General features: G+C 50.2%; 10 protein-coding genes across 10 annotated transcripts; 7 read left to right on the top strand and 3 right to left on the bottom strand. All coding sequences in view use genetic code 12, as the record gives it.

Moving 5' to 3' along the window:
• Positions 1–108: 108 nt before the first annotated feature.
• DIURU_002536 (serine-type carboxypeptidase) lies at positions 109–2,133 on the top strand (the record flags this gene model as incomplete). Its single annotated transcript, XM_034155198.1, has 1 exon — positions 109–2,133. The coding sequence occupies one exon, from the start codon at positions 109–111 to the stop codon at positions 2,131–2,133; it is 2,025 nt and encodes a 674-aa protein (XP_034012702.1).
• Positions 2,134–2,953: 820 nt separating this feature from the next.
• On the top strand, positions 2,954–4,341 carry DIURU_002535 (uncharacterized protein; the record flags this gene model as incomplete). The annotated part of the gene is made up of 2 exons (XM_034155197.1): positions 2,954–3,007; positions 3,112–4,341. The coding sequence occupies 2 exons, from the start codon at positions 2,954–2,956 to the stop codon at positions 4,339–4,341; spliced, it is 1,284 nt and encodes a 427-aa protein (XP_034012701.1).
• Positions 4,342–4,565: 224 nt separating this feature from the next.
• DIURU_002534 (uncharacterized protein) lies at positions 4,566–5,000 on the bottom strand (the record flags this gene model as incomplete). Its single annotated transcript, XM_034155196.1, has 1 exon — positions 4,566–5,000. One exon carries the CDS (start codon positions 4,998–5,000, stop codon positions 4,566–4,568), a length of 435 nt encoding a protein of 144 aa, XP_034012700.1.
• A 1,335-nt stretch (positions 5,001–6,335) lies between these two features.
• JEM1 (Jem1p) lies at positions 6,336–8,117 on the top strand (the record flags this gene model as incomplete). The annotated part of the gene is made up of 1 exon (XM_034155195.1): positions 6,336–8,117. The coding sequence occupies one exon, from the start codon at positions 6,336–6,338 to the stop codon at positions 8,115–8,117; it is 1,782 nt and encodes a 593-aa protein (XP_034012699.1).
• A 371-nt stretch (positions 8,118–8,488) lies between these two features.
• On the top strand, positions 8,489–10,027 carry APE3 (Ape3p; the record flags this gene model as incomplete). The annotated part of the gene is made up of 1 exon (XM_034155194.1): positions 8,489–10,027. One exon carries the CDS (start codon positions 8,489–8,491, stop codon positions 10,025–10,027), a length of 1,539 nt encoding a protein of 512 aa, XP_034012698.1.
• Positions 10,028–10,401: 374 nt separating this feature from the next.
• Positions 10,402–11,127, top strand: DIURU_002531 (uncharacterized protein; the record flags this gene model as incomplete). Its single annotated transcript, XM_034155193.1, has 1 exon — positions 10,402–11,127. The coding sequence occupies one exon, from the start codon at positions 10,402–10,404 to the stop codon at positions 11,125–11,127; it is 726 nt and encodes a 241-aa protein (XP_034012697.1).
• Positions 11,128–12,029: 902 nt separating this feature from the next.
• Positions 12,030–12,395, top strand: DIURU_002530 (uncharacterized protein; the record flags this gene model as incomplete). Its single annotated transcript, XM_034155192.1, has 1 exon — positions 12,030–12,395. The coding sequence occupies one exon, from the start codon at positions 12,030–12,032 to the stop codon at positions 12,393–12,395; it is 366 nt and encodes a 121-aa protein (XP_034012696.1).
• A 1,004-nt stretch (positions 12,396–13,399) lies between these two features.
• Positions 13,400–15,346, bottom strand: DIURU_002529 (uncharacterized protein; the record flags this gene model as incomplete). Its single annotated transcript, XM_034155190.1, has 1 exon — positions 13,400–15,346. The coding sequence occupies one exon, from the start codon at positions 15,344–15,346 to the stop codon at positions 13,400–13,402; it is 1,947 nt and encodes a 648-aa protein (XP_034012695.1).
• A 401-nt stretch (positions 15,347–15,747) lies between these two features.
• On the bottom strand, positions 15,748–16,770 carry OGG1 (8-oxoguanine glycosylase; the record flags this gene model as incomplete). The annotated part of the gene is made up of 1 exon (XM_034155189.1): positions 15,748–16,770. The coding sequence occupies one exon, from the start codon at positions 16,768–16,770 to the stop codon at positions 15,748–15,750; it is 1,023 nt and encodes a 340-aa protein (XP_034012694.1).
• Positions 16,771–18,517: 1,747 nt separating this feature from the next.
• Positions 18,518–19,522, top strand: DIURU_002527 (uncharacterized protein; the record flags this gene model as incomplete). The annotated part of the gene is made up of 1 exon (XM_034155188.1): positions 18,518–19,522. The coding sequence occupies one exon, from the start codon at positions 18,518–18,520 to the stop codon at positions 19,520–19,522; it is 1,005 nt and encodes a 334-aa protein (XP_034012693.1).
• Positions 19,523–19,584: the final 62 nt, after the last annotated feature.

Below are 19,584 nucleotides of genomic sequence, written 5' to 3'. Positions count from 1 at the left end.
AAACCAAGGCCACCACATAGCTCACGCACCGTACCACTGGGAACCCGCTTTCTTCCACCATATTCGCTTCAAATTTAACTCCATATCGACTTTAAAGGCTTGGAAACCATGCTTGTGCGATTACTCGCGGTGATCTACACTGCCTGCGTGGCGGTGGCCGCCCCAGGGTACCTTATACCCCGCACCGCCAGCGACTTGCAACACCCGTACGTGGTGCTGGATTTGCCCGGTTTGGCCGCCAACGTCCCCGCTGACGCCGTACCAGAAATGCATGCCGGCCACGTCGACGTCGGCGAGGGGACAAAGTACTTTTTCTGGCGGTTTGCCGATTCCCAGAGACTCCCCGAAAACCAGAACCGGACGATGTTCTGGCTTAACGGCGGTCCCGGGTGTTCGCTGATGGACGGCGCCTTGCTCGAATGTGGTCCGTTCCGGATCGACGACTCGCAATCAGTGACCCATAACAACGGACTGTGGCACCGTTTGATGGACATGGTGTACGTCGACCAGCCCGCAGGCACGGGGTTTTCCGACGTTGACGGCCAGAGCTACGCCCAAAACCACTTTGACATCGGCACCGTGTTTATCCAGTTCATGTTGCGCTACTTTGAGTTGTTTCCCGAAGCCCGTGACCACAGCATTTATTTCGGCGGCGAGCTGTACGCTGGCCAGTACATTCCGTTTGTGCTTAAGGCGATCTTGGACTATAACCGAGACCACCCTGACCAACCGTTTAACGTTAAGGGGGCAGCTATTGGTAACGGGTGGTTCTCACCGAACGAACAACTGCTTTGGTATATCCCATTTTACCGTAAAGCAGGGCTCTTAGACGAGACTAACCCTCACCTTGCTGAACTTTTACAACAACACCAAAAGTGTCAGAAAATCGTTGACGATATTGACCGGAAATGGGACGATCCCGACGTCAATCCGGTGGAAACGGACCTGTCGATTTGTGAGAATATCTTATCCCTTTTGAATAAGTATACCCTTGATACCGATGCTCCCACCAACGAACAGTGTATCAACGTTTATGACTATACGTTAAGGGACTCACCAGGACTGTGTGGCATGAGATGGCCCTTAGAGCTCAAATACGTGACTCCTTTCTTGCGCCGTGATGATGTCATCGAGGCACTCCACGTCACCGATGCACACGATTGGAAAGAGTGTAAAGGTGGTCAGTTATCTCGGCAATTGAACACTCGCAACTCGAAGCCGGCAGTCCACCTTTTACCGGAAATCGCTAAGGAAATCCCTCTTGTTTTATTCAACGGCAACTTGGACATTATCTGTAACTACTTGGGCCAGGAGCTGTTCCTCAACAAATTGACGTGGGACAACCAACGAGGGTTTGATGAGGGCCACCAGGACTGGTACCATAATGGTGATGTCCACGGGTACATGAAGCTGCGGCTGAATATCTCGTCGTTGGTGATCTATAATGCTCTGCACATGGTTCCTTACGATAAGCCCGAAGTGTCGCGAGCAGTGATTGATATCTTAGTGGGCAACTTCGATAACCACGACGATAAACTTGAAACGTTCCCCATAGGGGTCAGACAAGCGAAGTTGGCTGAAAACAAACCTGAAGAAAAGCCGGAAGACAAACCTGAAGAAGATAAGCCTGAGGATGAGGAAAAGCCCCAGGAAACAGAGGCGGTGGAGACGCCCACGGAAACCAATACTGCGCCTCCCGCTGAGGAGCTGGGGTCGTCGCTGACCCACACCACCCTGGGCTTCACCCGCGTGGTGGAAGTGGTGGTGGTGCTTGTCCTTCTCTGGGGGGTATACGTGCTCTTTGTGTCGTACCGGTCGCGGCCCCAGCTGATCATCAAGCCTCCCGGAGCCCTGCAGAAGAAAAAGAACGTCCAGTGGGCCGACCAGTTACGTCAGTTCCAAGGCGATGACGACAACGACGACGACTACGACGGCCAGGTGGCGTCGCTGTCGCTGCCTCCGGCCAAGGGGTTCTTAGCCAAAGCTCGCGACAAGCTCACGGGTAAACCCGCCAACAATACCTATGCCGTTGTCCCCAACGATCTCGAATTGGGAGACCACGAAGGTCTCGCCGACGCCGACGACTTCGTCATTGGCGACGAGGACGAGGACCACGACCGCCCCATGCGGTGACCACACGACAAACGCTTGAACAAATATTCATTTTACATAGACTACCCCAATAGTAATACCAGAGCCAAAATCGGCCTTGTTTACAAAAGCAAGTAGCAGATCTAGAATCATCTTTCCTGATTATGACATCACTATCTTATCCGTTATACGTTTGTGGTTGTCACAAATTCGGTGATTGAGTGATCACTGGTGATGACGTCTCACGAATCACCCTACCAGCCATCGTGTGATGTAGGTTACGTCCACGCTAGTTTACGTGTCGTTTGAAGATAATAGGGGAAGAACGGGCTATGTGGATTGCGGGCACAAAGCGGAAGGGGGCGAAGCTGTTTCCGTGGTTGTCCGCACCCATACTTTGCCGAGGACGCCCGGAACGGTGTCCACCGTGCGAGTGCCGCTTCCGAGAGCCACATGGCTCTAGAACAATGGATTCCACCAGTGCCGCATGAACAAGCTTTACCCTATTAACTCATCAAACCGGGCCAGAAAAGGGTCGATCAATAGCGAAGTACAGGTACTTATTGGTACTGTCGGAGTTATCACCAGGCTCTTCCCGCCTCCCCCTTGCCAACGGGTGCCAAGAGATGGACCAACGCACCGAAGCCGCTAGCGAAGACGTCTGTGGCGATTGTCTCTCATTACCTAAGCGTGATCCTTGCTAATCTCCGCCCTACAGCCTCGGTCACCGACATTTTTTCTCCTGGCTAAGCCTGGCTAAGCCTATATCGCAGGTCTCACTCTCCCCACACCATCAAGCTTTTAAAGAGCCTGCTTCGATGCAGGACGCCTGCCATATCCTAAATCCACCACTTCGACCGCCATGCCCCGAGCCAAAGTCCGTCGCTGTGGCAACTGCAAGCGACTAAAGATCAAGGTAAGTCACTCCTACAATTGATAATGTTACCCAGAGTGTGCTAACCCTCGAAGTGTGACGAGCGCCGCCCGGCGTGTGAGTACTGTGTTGCCACCAACAAGCAGTGTGTGTACCCTGACGACGAACCACCACCGCCAGCGACCTATGGTCCTCACGAGTACGAACTGCTGGCTCTCACAAGCAAGCAGAACCTGCCGACATTCATATTCACCGGGTTCGATACCCGCCAGCGGTTCGGAAGCTTCGGTCCGTTTACTCCCTTCGAGGAGCGGCTTTTGGAGACGCTCGACCGGACGACGTTGGCCTACTATGCCAACTCGCGTGATCCCGCCCACCTCTACGCCGTGTTTGAGATGGTACCCGAGCTATTCGGCATGCTGGAGTTGATGAAACGGTCGATGTACGCCTACCTGCTGATGCTCCTCATCGCAGAGTCCCACCCCAAACTATTGCTTGGCGACTCGCTGGACGCCACCGAGGGGGTGCTCCAGCTCCACCGGTTCGGGTTCGCCAACTATAACCTCCAAGTATCGCAGATCTCGTTGCTTATGACCCGGCTCTCTTCCGGGGAGATCACCAACCAGGAAGTGACGATCTTGATTGCCGCCACGATGTTTCTCATGTCGATTGTCGGTAGCGGGACCTCGGAACAGATGCCATTGGTCAATTTCACCACGGGGAAAGGGGACTTCCTCACGTTGCTCCGAGGCGTCCGCGAGACCCACCGCATGGCCCAGGCCTACGCCTACGTGCCGATGTTCGATCTATACCATAAGGACACCTATACCCATCCGGTGCCGATGCTCCCGTTGTTTCGCCAGTATAACGAGCTCTACATCCACCACATGCAAATTGACGAGTTTGAGTTCGACGCGGAACAAGTCGAGTTTATGACCGGGGTACTCAAACTCATCAACCGCCTGGTCTACCTTTCCGCCCACGACAACGATGACCTCGAGTTTTTCCGGGTGTTCGCCCGCGGCGAGCCCGACTGGTTCGACTTGGTTTATGACCTAAACATGATGGGGCTTAATTGTCTCTTCATCATGGCAGCATACTGTCTTGGCTTCAACTACTACTTTGTCCGCCACGATAACATGTGGATACTGTATATGAGATGGTACAAGACGTACTGCTTTGCCCAGTACGGCGGGTGGTACTTCACTAGTGACGAACCGTTATACTCACTCATGGTGGATAAGCACTACGTGTTTGCCGATATGGACCAGCTCGTGGCATTTGACCCGGTGCACCTTGATATGGTGACCCCGTATAGACCGGGGAATGCTCCAGCTGCTGGTAATTGCTCTGCTGCCATCGACGCTTTCTCATGAAAGAATTTTGCGCCCTTAGTCACAAGAAGTTGCGCTTTGATTTTTTGCGCGGGTAAATCGCCCCCACGATGGATGGCGTCTGACCTTGAAAACCGAAAAAGTACTTTCGAATTGCGTGCTTTCACCTACATTGTACAAATTGAACGTCGTATGAGTCCTGGGTCACCCAGGAACTAATTAATGCTATAGAAATGACATGATGAACAAGGAATGACTTTCTCTCCTCACTTCACGTACACCACCGCCAGCTTGCTGGTCGGGGGCGTCAACCGTCTGTAGAGCTCGTCGATCTTCTGTCTCAACGTGGGGTCAGCGGCGTGGAACCCGCCCTTGTGGCTAAGCTGCTTGGCCACCTTCAAGTTCTCTCTCGCCTCGGCAATGAGGGCGTCGGAGTGGGCATCTTCTCCCGGTTCCCACTCAGAGGAAGACGACGACGATACCGCCAAGTGGATCGCCTGGGCGTAAAGGTAAAGGAGGTAAGCATCTTCCTTACCGGTGGCTTGAAGAAGCTCAACGCAGGCATCGCCAAAGCGAACGCTGGCGTCAAGGTAATTGTGGCGACTGTGGTCTTGGAAGCCCGCGGCGACAATGGGTTCAACGGTGGTGGGGTACTTGACCCGGGGGATATGGGTTTCACTTAAGCTGTGGCGAAGAGGCATAAACTGATGAGGACTGAAATTGACAGGCTACGAGGAAGGGGGGGGAGCTAGCCGTATATAAATAACGGTAGCTCTGGGGAGGGTTCTAGTCAACTGGAGCTGCGTTATCGTGCAGGATATTTTTGTGTCTCGCCTGCCTGTTTGTCATATGCGCCCCGATGAAAAAATGACAGAAGACGACGACCAGGCCACCAAAAACGACGCCAAAGACGACACCAAATCTGAGCAGAAAACGATTTAAAAACAATAACAAAATATACTGGTTTTTAATGTAAATTACTGGTCTCTGTTTAAAAGTTGTTGCCACCACCACCTCGGAAACGTCTAGCCTCCACGTGTGCCTTGGCATTGTGGTCATTCTGGTGACTAACTCTTACCCACCACCCGCTTGAGTGTCTGCTGCTGTTCGTCAGTAGTGAGTAGAGAGGAAAAAAAAGCAATGTGCAGAAATTGTCACCACAAATACGACAGGCACACAATGGGCATTCACGGGAAGTGTTCTAGGGAGCGGCTATTGTTGGGCAATATTAAGGAGTTATTAAAGGCCACCCGTGTCCCGAAACGCGGGGATTCGTTGACAATAGACCCTAGGTAAATACAATCCCCGAACCAAATGCCGCCCCAGCATTCTTTTCACGTGTATCGCCTTTTACTTGCGTCGCACTGGTGCCACGAGAACGGCTGGTGTCCGCCAGGGAAAAGACTGCGTGTGGCTGCCTGGGCTTCGACGACAGTAGAAGTCATGACTTGACGACGCAGTTTAGTCAGGTGATGACTACTCGACTACTGCCTATGTCTTTTTTGTGACGATGACCTCTTTTTGTGCTCTTAATAAGGGAGCTCTTAAAGCTGATTAAGGGGAAAGGGGAAACCCCGGATTCTCGTCGGCAACGCCGGCATCGGCGCCGGAGCAAGCACGGCTGGTGCTTTTCTTTCGTCTGGAGCCCCCCCCCACTCTGATCGTGTCTTGGCACATCGCGTCCGATAAGGGTTTTCTTGGTGCTAAGCCTCGTCTGTCTGTCTCCTCGCTGGTGGCGACTCTTGGCAGGCTAGTGCGACCCTCACTGAGGGCCTCGTAACGGCTTAGTGATAACTACAACTATGCTCACTTGTTAAGTCCCATTGTTGGAATATTTACTTTTTGGCAAACTAGAAGTTTTCACAAGTATCCCGTAGAAATATCTTACTGTTACGATTAGAAATGTCTTACGGTTACTATTAGCTACAGGGGGTGGTGTTCCATGAGGTTCGCGCACATTCTCCATCTCTGTGGGCTAGGCGCGCTATCGCGCCTAATCTGCCACGTTACCACCTGTGCTCACCACCCATTAACCAATGAAGCCGTCCACCTGGCTCGTTGCGCTAGCAGCTACGCTAGCAGCAGCGTCAATTGGCGACGATCTCAAACAAGCTGACGCTCTCTTCGCTCTGGAGGGTCCCACCGCTAACGTTCTCCACCACTATGACCGGGTGGTGCGGGACATGGAACGCGCCGATGGCGTCGATACTCCGACTAAGAGTGCTGTCTACTTCAAGCGAGGTTTGATTGCTCACCTGCTTCAGAAGGACCCCGTGGCGATTGCTGATTTCCAGAAAGTGGTGCAACTAGACCCCACCCACGCCCAGGCGTCGCAGCGGCTCAACGAGCTCTACGTCGAACAAGGGCTGTGGGACAGCGTGGTGGGGTTGGACGACGCCCGTAAGGAGTGGAACCAGCTCCTCGAACTGGCAAAACAAGCAATGGATAAGGGTGAGTATAAAGAGGCCCTCCAGTTCCTTACTCCCGTCACCACTACTTCTCCCAACCATTTGGAACTGAATCGCCTTCGGTATACCGCTGCCAAAAACTTATACCAACTGGATAAAGCCGTGGTGGTGGCCGACGAACCGATATCACGCATCGTTACCGACTCGTTGGCCCATTTGCTTAAGATCTCGCCCAATGACATCGACAACTACCTCGAGTTCGCCATCCATATGCTCTTCAACCAAGTGGAAGTACAAGCGCTGAAAAACACTGCCCGAGCGTGCTTACGGATTAATAACGAGTTCGCTCAGTGTGGTCAGCTTTCGAAATTGCACAATAAGTTTTCTGATTTATTCACGGCGCTTGAAGACTATCTGATCCTTATGGGCCACTACTACTCGGTGGAAAACCAGCACGAAGTGGAAGAACCCAAGTTCGACTGGCCGACGCTTCACAACGTGCTCTTTGTTGAGCCGGTACGCAAAGTCAACCGTCGTGACCAGGGTAAGTGGAGCAATAACTACGAGTACTTGGAGTGGGTAGCCAACAACTATGATGCCTCGACGTCTCAATTCATCACCGATCTTCGCCGCATGGCGTGTGAAGCCAAGATTCAAACCGGCGACACTAAGGGAGCAAAGAAGTTCTGCGACCAAGTAAACGGTCCTTTCCTTCCTCGAGACATCCCTGAAATTGATTCACTCATCAAGAACAAAAAGTTCCAGGAAGCGAAACGGATTTTGGACCAGTACGCCCTGTCTAACGTCGGCGAACTGCAATTGTTCAACGACCGCTACCAAAAGATCGACGAGTGGATGAGACAAAAGCAGCGTGAGCGCCAACGCCAACAACAACAACAGCAACAGCAGTACCAACAGCAATACCAACAACAATACCGTCAACAGCAGCAGCAACGGGCACCGCCGCGGGCGAGATCGCCACCGAAGCACGACTACTACAAGATCCTTGATATCGGTAAGGATGCCGACGAACGAACCATCAGAAAGGCGTACCGCACCCAGACGCTTAAGTACCACCCGGATAAGGCCAAGAGTCTGGGACTCACGCCGGAAGAAGCCGAGGCAAAGATGCAAGAAGTTAACAAAGCCTACGAAGTGCTTTCCGACAAAGAGCTTCGCGAGCGGTACGATATGGGCGAAGATCCCAACGACCCTGAGTCTCAGGGTGGTGGCGGCGGTTACCCCGGTGGGTTCCAAGGTGGTTTTCAAGGCGGTAATCCGTTTGGTGGCGGTGGCGCCAATATCAACTTCGACAACATCTTCAAGCAGTTCTTCCAACAGCAGCAACAGCAACAACATCGTGGTGGCAGGCCTAAACCACGGAAGAAGAAGTCCAAGGGTAAGGCTTAAGTCTGTGTGTATTTATTGTAAGACACCGTCATTTACTGTATTTAGTTTAACAATAGTCTGCCATCACATAAACGAAATTACCAAGGGATTGTTAACATACAGCATCCAATAGATACTTTAGTGATATAGAATTTTATGGTTGAGTTCTTTATCTGTGTTGAAACATAACCAAATTTTGTAGTGCACAGTAAGTAAAAACTAATCGTCAATTGCCAGCCCATGTTGTTTGGTGATGTTTATTGATGCACTCACTGGTATCTCACACGAGTGTACGCCTTTAAGCTTATCTGCAGTACGAGCGCCGCTGCTGCTGTTATCAATAGTGCGGCGCTTACTATGTGGCTCTCTTTAATAACTCCCTCGGCGACATAATGAACCCCACCGCTCTTTTACTGGCGGCAGCCGTCGTCGCTGCTCTCCCCGTCGACGTTCTGTCGTGGTTCCCTTCGTTTGACTCCGTCGCCGATGCCATTGACTTCGAAATGCCGGCTTTCCCCTCGTGGGGCCACTCGTCAAAACCCGAGGTCAATACCCATGAACTCCAACTGTTAATCACTGAAGACGCCCTCAGATACCGAGCCGAACAGTTGTTTAACATTTCCAAGACGCTGATCGGCAAGTACGGCCACCCCACTCGGGTGATTGGCTCGCCAGGTCACTGGAACACCATCAACTATATCTTGAGGGAATTGATCAAATTGGACGGCTACTACACGGTGAGATCACAAGCGCTTAATGCCATTGACGGTAAAGTTAAGCTGGTGTCGTTACTTATTGAGGGAAGACAGCCTAAGTCGTTAATTCCTTTCCGGGTGAGTCGAGGCACTGAGGACGGCAGACCCGTCCACGGCAAGTTGGTGTTGGTAAAGAACTATGGGTGCAACCCTGAAGACTTCCCCAAACACCTGAAGGATAACATTGTTTTGATTGAGCGTGGTGAGTGTCCATTTGGCGATAAGCTGTTTAACGCTGGTCAAGCGGGGGCTAAAGGGGCAATCATCTTCGATAAGGAAGCCGTCAATGGCAGATTAAACGGCAGAGAAGGCGAGATTGCCACGGTATCGATCCTGAAGGCTGATGCTCAATCTTATATCAACCGGCTTATTGAAAACCCTACGGCGGAGATTGAGACCACTCTCTACGTCGATGCCTACGTCAAGAACGTTACTACTGTTAACGTGATTGCTGAGACTAAACAAGGTGACCACAACAACGTGGTGTCACTTGGGGCCCATCTGGACTCGGTGGAAGATGGTCCTGGTATTAATGATGACGGCTCAGGTACCATCTCTCTTTTGGAAGTGGCGAAGCACTTGACTAACTACAAAGTGAACAACGCCGTGCGCTTTGCCTGGTGGGCCGCCGAAGAAGAAGGGCTTGTGGGGTCGACCTATTATGCTGAGCACTTGTCGCCCAAAGAGAACGAAAAGATCAGATTGTTTATGGACTATGACATGATGGCGTCGCCTAACTACGAGTACGAAGTGTACGATGCCAACAACAAGGACCACCCCGCCGGTTCCGGTGACCTCAAGCAATTGTACATTGACTGGTATAAGGAACAGGGTCTCAACTATACCCTTATCCCCTTTGATGGGCGTCTGGACTATGTTGGTTTCATTGAAAACGGTATTCCTGCTGGTGGTATTGCTACCGGTGCCGAAGGCGTCAAGTCTAAGAAGCTGAAGGAACAATTCGGTGGGGTTGCTGGTGAATGGTTTGACAAGTGCTATCATCAATTGTGCGACGACTTGTCTAACCCTAACTACGAGGCGTGGGTGACCAACACTAAGCTCATTGCCCACTCTGTCGCCACCTACGCTAAGTCGTTGGAAGGGTTCCCCAAGAGAGAAAAGACCAAGTCGCTGGAGTCCAAGTTCTCGAGAAGAGGCCAATGGATGTATGTTTAAATGATTGGAAAAAACGGGGGGTTTAAAAGTTGTGGTTATACAAAAAGCATAAGATTTACACATGTCTTTTATTTAGAAATGAAGTTTACAAACGTATTGAATTCAACGTAAAAACATAACGAACGCTTTATGAGTATCAGCGACAAAAGCGTCCACTTCCCCACCAATTGAATCTGTCTGACAGTCTTTACGCAGAATCAGATTTGCAACCAGGTAACACTTGGTAACGACTTTATCGAGGAAACAACAGCACGTTTACCAAATGCAGGGAGGGGGGCTCACCGTGTCAATATCAGTGACTTAGTGTGCGGGGTAATGAAGCTTAAATCAGACCTATAAAGGTGTCATCAGCCATATCAATATCGCTACCACAAATGTCGATGCCCCAAAGATTCACCGAACTGCCCGTCGCTGAACTCGCTGTGCCCGTGGCGCCCACTCCCTACTCATCGATTATTGATTCGCCTGAGTTCCAAAAGATTATGGAAAAGCTCGACAATGACGAGGATCGTCGGAAGCTCGTTGAAATCATGGAAGATGACGAATTGGCCATGCAAAAGGTGAAAAAGGCTAAGCTTTCCAGCAGTGTCTGGTTGACTATTGCCAATTTGAATGCTTCTGTGTTGTTGCCTCTGGCCCTTGACCAAAGAAACCGCCATAAGCTTTTCGTCGGGCTCTATGAAGTACGCAGTTTCGAGAAGTACAACGAAAACCCGATGCACAACGTTCTTGAGCAAATTCTGAAGGGGCAACGTTACGACATCGACGAGGCAAGAGAAATGATGTTTAAGATGAAGGCTGACACTGTGGGTAAGATCAAGGACGTCTACCACAGCCTTCAAGGCCCCACTCCTGGGCAGCTCGAATACATCGACAACGCTTTGGACAACGTGGTACAAGCCCAGGTGTCAAACCATTATGAAGGATTGCAAAAATACCGCGAGACCATGATGGATAAAATCATGCGCTATAAGCTCCCGCCGTCGATTTTGTCGGAAGCGTTCTTGCTCGTCCATGAATTTGAATCTGCTGTGGACGCTGAGGATGAGATTAGCATTCAGGCGTTGACCACTATCATGAGCCAACTCTCTGTCAACTGATCAACTAAGTCACAGCTTTTCAAAACTTTGCATAATGCCAGTAATTAATCCCATGGATCACAACTGACACATCCTCTCGCCTTAGTAGCATACATTGCAAATGTCCATTAAGTATAGCCCATGGTCGACAACATCTGATTGGACAATTTTGAGCATCACTCAATTTTATGCTTCCTTTGAGACAGTGAGCCACAATTCAGGTACAGCTCCGTACTAACCATGCAAGCAACTCATTGTTGTAAGTCTGAACTTGCATGAAACTCCATGAAACTCCATCACCTTCAAAGTCGGTCAAGCATCATGGCAAAGCAATTGCAATCGCCTTCAACATCAATCTGCTATTATAAGGGACAAAAGCAACATCAACCCAAAGCATCTGATGAAAAAAGATGATTGAGTGGTCACCAGTGGAGTTGTGGAAGTGTACAACCTTCATAATCGCCGTCAACGAGGGAATCACGTTGATGCATCTCGAGCTCGGCGGAGAAATCCAAACACGGTAAAGTATCGGTCTATCCTCAAGAGATGTAATAAGAATATCTCAATTCGTCATTGTTAGCACTTGTTTGGCGACTTATCGATGAACTGATTCCTTAGCACATGTCTGTGTTTGTTAATCCTCGTTGATGCTCTCACTCGTAATATGAAATGGTGATGGTTATATGCACACCCAGATCTCTCTACTGGTGATGATAACTCTTGACTCTCATAGTCAGTTTCCCGCATAAATTTGTAATCAGCACTATATGCTATTGTTAACGATGATTACATGTTCTACTTTGAATTTTAGGTGCAACTTGTGGAAATGCCTTTGACTCCACTTTACTCGGTAACCATAGGCAAGGAAATATTAGCACACTATATGTAAGAAAACCACCCCACGTTATCTAACTCCCACTATCATGTCAAGCAAACCGTTCCGTGGTTACCATGTCACCCGCCGTTTGCTTAGCGTACCTCCTGATCGTTGGGGTCCCACCTCCCGCTCTAATCAAGAATTTCACGTCAACAACGACGAGGTCAAGCTTGAAAAGGGTAGAGCCGATCTGTTGAAAATTGATTGGGGCCGTGTTGGATTCAGCAACGAAAGAATGCCGGCTCTCCGACGCAAGATTTACCGTCAGGGTACTGAGCAATTGGTAGGACGCTCTATAGCTCCATTTAGAGGAAAAGTGGTGGAAAGAAACATCCGCCAGATTGAATGGGCGGTGGATAATTTTATTGTCTTACAAGACATGAAGTTTGACAAGAAACAGATCCGAACCTGACATTTATATCGTGGAGCGTGATGTATCTGAGTTCGTTATCCTCAAATACAGTCGCCTTATGTTGATTTGTCGCTGTGACATTTGGCTCGACAATAGCCAGAAACTCTTCTCAAACGTCGAAGTACAGTTCGTTATCAACTGTTTTAATAACTTGGTTTTCGGTCCCTGTCGAGTTTACATTGAAGATGGGCCTAGGATTCAGAAACGCTTGATTACTCTCAAATGGATTGACCCCAAAACTAAGGAAAAAATCACCTGGGAAGTCACTAACCTCACCTTAGTCTATGGGCTTCAGGTTTTGAATCACAAATCTCGATATGGTGTGTGTCCCTACTGTCCTCAGATGAAGACATTTAGCACGAAATCTTCAGGCTACATTTTCCACGTAATCCACCATCACGGTGAGTTACGCTCGGGCGAGCTTGTGCCCGACCCAGCTTGTGCCCGACCCAGTGATGGTTGACGAGTACGTATGTTGCCCCATCTGTGGCGACTTTCTATACCAGGGTCCTGGTCAGAAGTTTCATATCGCTTACTTACATCACTTTGTGCAATACGGGGTCCACCACAGAGAGATTGAGCAACAATGGATCGAAAGTGATGAGTCTCCTCGTCCAGGCTTCGCTAAAATAGTCGATGTAATTGAGGAAGAGGGTGCCGATGGCGATTTCATTGAGATTAGTCGCCATTACTATGACGTCGATGATACATCAAGTCTAGACAGAATGAGGATTGATTAGTTGCTTGTGTGTATCTAGAATACGTAAACCTGTGGATGAGTACACTAGAATAATATGTAGTTTATTGTTGATGACGGTATCAAAATTGGTACTATCGATTTCGTTCAGAAGCAGTTTCTGCCTCTCAGCGTTGAGATGAAAGTTCTCCGAGAATGGTATCGACCTACACCTGATTCTGAATCAATTAGATAAACTCTGTTAGATGATATATGCTTCACAAATGATGTTAACTACGCTCTCTGATGATTTGAAGATTGGTGCGACTCAAGGTCGCTCGGGAGGATGACGACCAAGGTCTAATTTCTTCATGTAAATTGACGCCGGCTGTAGGCTGAATTGCACCTGGTCTTGATCGACCTCATCCATCAACTTGAAAAATTCGAGTTGATTGGTTGTGTCAAACTTCAAGGTCCCACGACGCCCCCACACTGTTACTCCCAACTGCTTCACCGAGGATGGTACAGGGAATGTGTCCTGGTAGTATTGAAGTCCACCTTCAATAGTAAGCGATCGGAGTTTCGTGCAACCCTTAAGTTCGGGTACCTCGGATTCGTCGTCAACGCTACTCTCCATTGGCTTGCTCAACTTGAGCGAGACCTTCTCCACCATGACTGGGACCTGGTCAATCTCCTCGCAACGCAACTCCTTGCAAGTGATTCCCTGGCCACTAATGCTCATCAAACGAACGGAGAGTTCCGTCGCGTCAATCTTGAATTCACGAGGGAGGACACAGGCCAGCAAGCTCACTTCGTCCGCTGAAATTGACAAACACTTGAGTACCATGCTGCTCAACGAGATTTGCTTCATGCGTTGCTTGAACACCATATTCAGAGGCACGTCGAACAACATCACCTCATTGAGATTGTCGAAGCCATTTTCAAAAGGAAACGGAAGCTTGGATAAGTAGTGTAAATCTTTAAGCTTTGGAGCAGCAATGCAGTTGAAAGCAGTGAATTCCATCATGTATAGATTGGTGAGATTGGGACACTCAATGGTGACAAAGGAGGCGATCTCAATCAGCAACGAGAGGAGCGTCTTTGACTTGGTGATAACGTAACTCGTGAATGGATAATTCTCCCGCTCCCACCGACCGTGGGTTTGGCTCTCATACGAAAAATGCTTGATTTGGGGTGGGATGCCTTCGACCGGGTTTGGAGAGAAGATCAGGAGGTCAACCAAGTTAGGGGGTAAGGGGAAGGTTTCGGTGAGCGTTTCTCTCAACTCAAAGGCGAGTTTGGTGACATTCTGAAGCACTCCAAGATTCGATATCATAAGATTGGAGGCGTTGAGGTCTCTCAAGTTCGCGAGTTGGGCACTAGTAAAGAGCTCTTCCACCGTCTCTGCCCAGTCCAGCAGCCAGACGAACACTTCCTCAAGTTTTGGAAGACGGTTGGTGCGGAAGGATGCATGGTTGTGCACTTCAAGTTCCCTCAAGTGCTCCATCGTCACTCCCGTAGGGATATCGCCTTCACTGGATCTTTCAATTTGGGACCAGCGCACGTTGTCCACTTGGTAGCTATCAATGATTTTGAGGTTCACCAAATTCGATACATCGAGCCGCGGTTCATCTTCTTTGACGTAGTAGCGGAGATCAATGACCAGTGGCGGCAACCGCACGCCAGCAACAAACCGGGTGAAATCAAGGTTTACCTCAGTAAGATTGGTATAGTGCACAAGGTCAAGTAAGTCGTAGCACACACACTTGCTGAGGATGAGAGACTGCACCGACGTGGGGATATATTCTTGCTCGACCGCTGAGCTAAGCAAGCGGAGCTCAGTCAACCGGTCGCCGAGGCAGCGGAAGTCAGGGTGGTGGCGGGGGATCATATCGATATTGAATGAATCAATGTCCAACGCCACCAGCTTGTATGCCATGTGGGCAAGGTAGCCAAGGGTATAATCAATATCGGAACGCGAACATCTGACTTTGATATCACACGGAGGTAGCTTAGCAAGTGTATCAAAGTCAATCACATCACTGAGGTTGCCGATGACCACGACCGCGGGGCTCACTCGGACCTTACATGAGTCGAGATACAGGGCAATCTCCTTGGCATAAGGTAAGGGGTAGTAGGCAATGTAGAGGTAGCACACCGAGGCCACGTCGGCCATGGAGAATATGAGACGGCCCACTTCAATGGGGAGTCCTGGTAGCGACGCTGGCTTGACTGTGGTGTCAGTGGCGGCGATCATAGGGACCATGGCGCTCATATCAAGGGGAGGCCACTCAGCAATCGGACAATGACTGGGGATAGGAACTGGAGAGCCAAGTGCTAGGCTGATTGAAAAGGAACAGGTAACTTATTTATACTGAGCAGAAGGCTATCCCATTGTCTTTTCAATCGTCTAGACGACTTGTCGTGTGCAGGCGAGTGATCGTGTTGACGAGCGGTGATCGACTAAACGAGTATGTGTGCGGGGCGACCCAGCTACCAACTACTAACTACGAGACATTAATGGTTTTAGAACAAAATGTGTGTAAATTGTTTTTAAAATGTAAATGCAGTTGAGATGGTTTGTTTTCGTGAATTTGTCGTATCTGGTAGAACAATGGTGCTCTGGGTATCAAACGTGAATGAGGTGGTGCAAGTCTGGTAAAAGGGTTGTATGAGTTAGGCTTGTATTTCTGAGGCCTCCTTGGCCATTGATTTGACAATTGGAGAAGCCTCTTTCTTGATTTCGATGTTTTCTTGCTTGACTGCAGCCACCACGTTAATGCCATTATTCAAGTCACTTAAATCACTGGCAAACAACACTGACTGAGCCCAGCCGGCGTAGTCGCCAAATATATCAACAAAGTGTTGGCGGATCCCCTGGTACATCGGCTTTGAAAGAGTCTTGACGTCGCGTTTACCCTTATAGCGATAATCACGTAACGCGATCTGGTAGACATGGGTATCCACTGGAACCACGTGGTGCTTATCAAGAGCCATAAGACAAATACAGTCAGCCACTTTCGGACCCACTCCACTGAGCTCAAGTAAATATTCGTGAGCGTCTTCATAAGGGTCACCTCGTAACGCTTCAAGTCTCTCCACGCTGTGAGTCAGCGTCATCAACTTCGCCGTCTGGTGAATATATTTCGCTCGGTAGCCAAACCCAAGTTTACGAAGACGTGCTTCAACATCTGACGCCGCTAACTCCTGGGGACGAGGGAAACTGTAGAAAGAGTGACCATCATACTCGGCCACTTTATGGCCAAAATTGACACAGAGAGCATCACACATCTTCAGGATCCGCTTGACATTGTTATTAGACAGACAGATAAACAGCACCGTCGTCTCCCACGGGTCCTGGCGCAAGATTCTGATACCAGGGAACCGCGTAAACGGCAGCGCTGATTTCGATGGGTATTTGGCGTGCTGAGCCTCCCAGTGACGATAAAGAGGCTCCAACTTCACGTCCAAATTAAAGTAGTCAGTGATAAACGCTAAGGTGCCCTCGGCATCAGGATCAGCCTGCCTCATCACTTGCGAATAGTAGAGCGTATTGGCATCCTGTTTGAGGAGCACCACGCGATCGGCGAGGGCAAACAGCCACACGCCGTTGATGTGGTGCCAGCGGAACGTCTGGCCACAGCGGAGGACTTTGGCAAGGCTGAGCTCGGCGGGAGATAGCGGGAGGGTGTGCCACATGTTGGTAGTATGGAGTCGCACGCGACGCGTCCTACTATGGTTAAGCTCTCTGAATTTGGATGACTAGAGGGGAAACATGAGGTATTAGAAGTGAAATTTTGAGTGTCAGAAGTCGTTTTAACTATCAAGTCGATGAGGTGGTATATTCTTTATTGTGAGACTGAAGATATGGTGGTAGATGGAGAGACTCATCCAAATCCACCAGATCGTTAACAATACCTTATACATAAAGACATAGTACCTGGTCAACTTGGTTAAATTTGATTCCTATTCAGTATGATCACAACTCTAGTGAATATGCTACACGGAGAACTTCTATTGTTGGTCGCTTCCATTGAGTATCATCGTTGACTATCTCTACGCTTATTGCATCGGTGAACAGGGAATGGCGGAAGTTTTCTCAGGTAATACCGGTTTCATCATCTATTATTAGATCCAAAGCAAACACTCCCGTTAAAAAAAGTGTTGAAAGAAGCACCGGCTTTTCTCATTAAGGTTGTACATCTCACTTGAAACATCCTCACCAGTGTTCAAATCTTATACGATGCTTGGTCTATACAGCACTATAGTGATTTTGTGGTCCACGGCAAATAGAATCAAATATGTGAAACCTAACGACAAAGGGCTTGTCAAAGGTCCCCATGGGTACCGATGTGTTTTACGTAAGAATCTAGTACTGCCGCCACCATTTGAAACCAAAAACTGACAATTATCAGCGCCCAAAAACCTATAAGCCTCCTGCCGGTGGTGCCGAGTATTATCGTATCCTGGTCCCTTTTTCTTTTCATCGATAATTCGCTTCAGCTTAGTCTGTTCGCTTGCGCGCTGCGATGACGTCACACAAAGCCCCATTTTGGCACGACGTATGATTGGCGTCTGTACATAGTTTCTCGAGAAACGCGAGGGACACTGGCCCCGGCCCTCCTGTTTACGGGATATATTACCTGCAGCGGGGCCCGCCACCAATAAACGTCTTCGCAATCGCGGCGACCATCCACCGAAGGGTGGCGCCTCGAACACTGGAGATAACCCTAGTGGTTGAGAGCTAAAGAAGGGCTACGCACAAGTGGCGCCTTCTAATGCAGAGAGCACAAGTGCTTGCAGTGTTCCTCGCTCCCAAAGCACGTGTTGCCCCACTTTCTAGTGGGCCAGAGCCACCCTCGATAATTGGCTAGCTGGCGGTTCCCGTTTAAGCAACTTAGCCCGTGCCTCGAGGAGGCGCGCGGATCTGCCGACGTCGGCGCCGAAAAATGGCGACTGAAACTGGCGTAGGGCCATGACTTTTGAGTCCAGATTAGCGGTGATTGAAGCAGTAGGACGTCTCCACTCCTGCGGCACTTGCCATGGGTATCTCGCCAATGTCTGTCGTGGCCGGGCCCTGTGGTCGTCGGCTGTGTGCACCACTGCGTCGACACCCTGTGCGCGCCAGGGGCACCCCTCCACAGCAACCGTAGGCGATTGCTCCATAGGGCGATAGAAAGCACACCCCCACCCGATCGACTAAGGTTACGATACATGACAAACCCTTCGTACTGTTATATCTCCCATGTCATTGGGCTAATTAATTGCCGACACTGGCTTGTGCCGGTGCCGTCGCCCGGGGCTCCGGAAGCGTCGGCAGCGTGTAAATGCGGGCCAATTATGGCTGCAATTTCGTCGACAGCAATCCGGCATAATGGCGGGGGCCCCGGTATAAGAACGCCGGTTGCTGCTACGCTAGTCTCACCCACCCAACCACTTAATAACCATGTTCAGACAAGCGACTCGTGGTGCTGCTCTTCGTCAATCGGTCCGCCTCGCCCCCCGGGCCCGCGCTCCCATGGTGAGATACAACTCGCTGAAGCTGGGCGACAACTTCTCCGACGGCCCCAACGGCAAGCTCGGCATCCTCGTCGCCCTCGGTTTGATCGGCGGTGTCGGCTACTGGGCGTTGCTGGGCCCCAAGACCCACACCCGCGACATCCCCATCAAGGACGCCGCCGGCAACACCGTCGGCGAAGTCGAGGAATCGTGGTCGGAGGTCAACTACGACCAATTGCTGAACCAGGTGTTCGACTCGTTGGCCGGGGTGTTGGGCAAGGACAACGCCCAGCAGTTGAAGAAGCAGGTCGACCAGGCGATCAAGGACGGCAAGAAGATTGCCAAGGAGCAGTGGAACGACACCAAGGAGTTCTTTGCCCAGTCTGACAGCACCGACACCTTCAACGAGATCTTTGACCAGATCAACGGGGTGTTAGACCCTAAGCAAGCTAAGGATTTGAGAGAAAAAGTCGAGTCGAGCTGGAACCAGGCCAAGCAAGCCGGTAAGCAGGCTTTGGAACAGGGCAAGCAGGCGGCCAACGACACTGCCAAGAAGGCCAGGGATGCGTTCGACTCGACTGCCGGCAACCAGAAGGACGCCTACAACGAGATCTGGGACCAGATCCAAGGGGTCATGGGTAAAGGTGAGGCTGAAGACTTGAGAGCTAAGTTGGACCTGGCGGCGAAGTCCGTTAAGGACACCGCCCAGTCGACGGTGAACAAGGCGTCGAAAGCAGTGAAGAAGGCCACCAACACCGACGACGACACCTACAACGAGATCTTTGCCCAGTTGGAAGGGTTCTTGGGTAAGGAGCAGGCCGCGGACTTGAGAAAGAAGTTTGCTGCCACCGCCAAGGACGTCAACAAGAAGATCGAACAGTTCCAGAATTCGGACCAGGCCAAGGAATTGCTGAAGGACTTTAGAGTCGCCGAGGTCATTTCCGAAGAGTAAGTATTCACGAATAGACGAGTAGTACTGAGTGAAAGTGGTAGGGGCACGACCGATACTAGTAG

Source organism: Diutina rugosa, assembly GCF_008704595.1.
Source record: "Diutina rugosa strain CBS 613 chromosome Unknown scaffold42_size129173, whole genome shotgun sequence".
Classification (NCBI taxonomy): Eukaryota; Fungi; Ascomycota; class Pichiomycetes; order Serinales; family Debaryomycetaceae; genus Diutina; species Diutina rugosa.
Note: the sequence above shows the minus strand (reverse complement) of the source record. Positions and strands in the feature narration are given on the sequence as shown.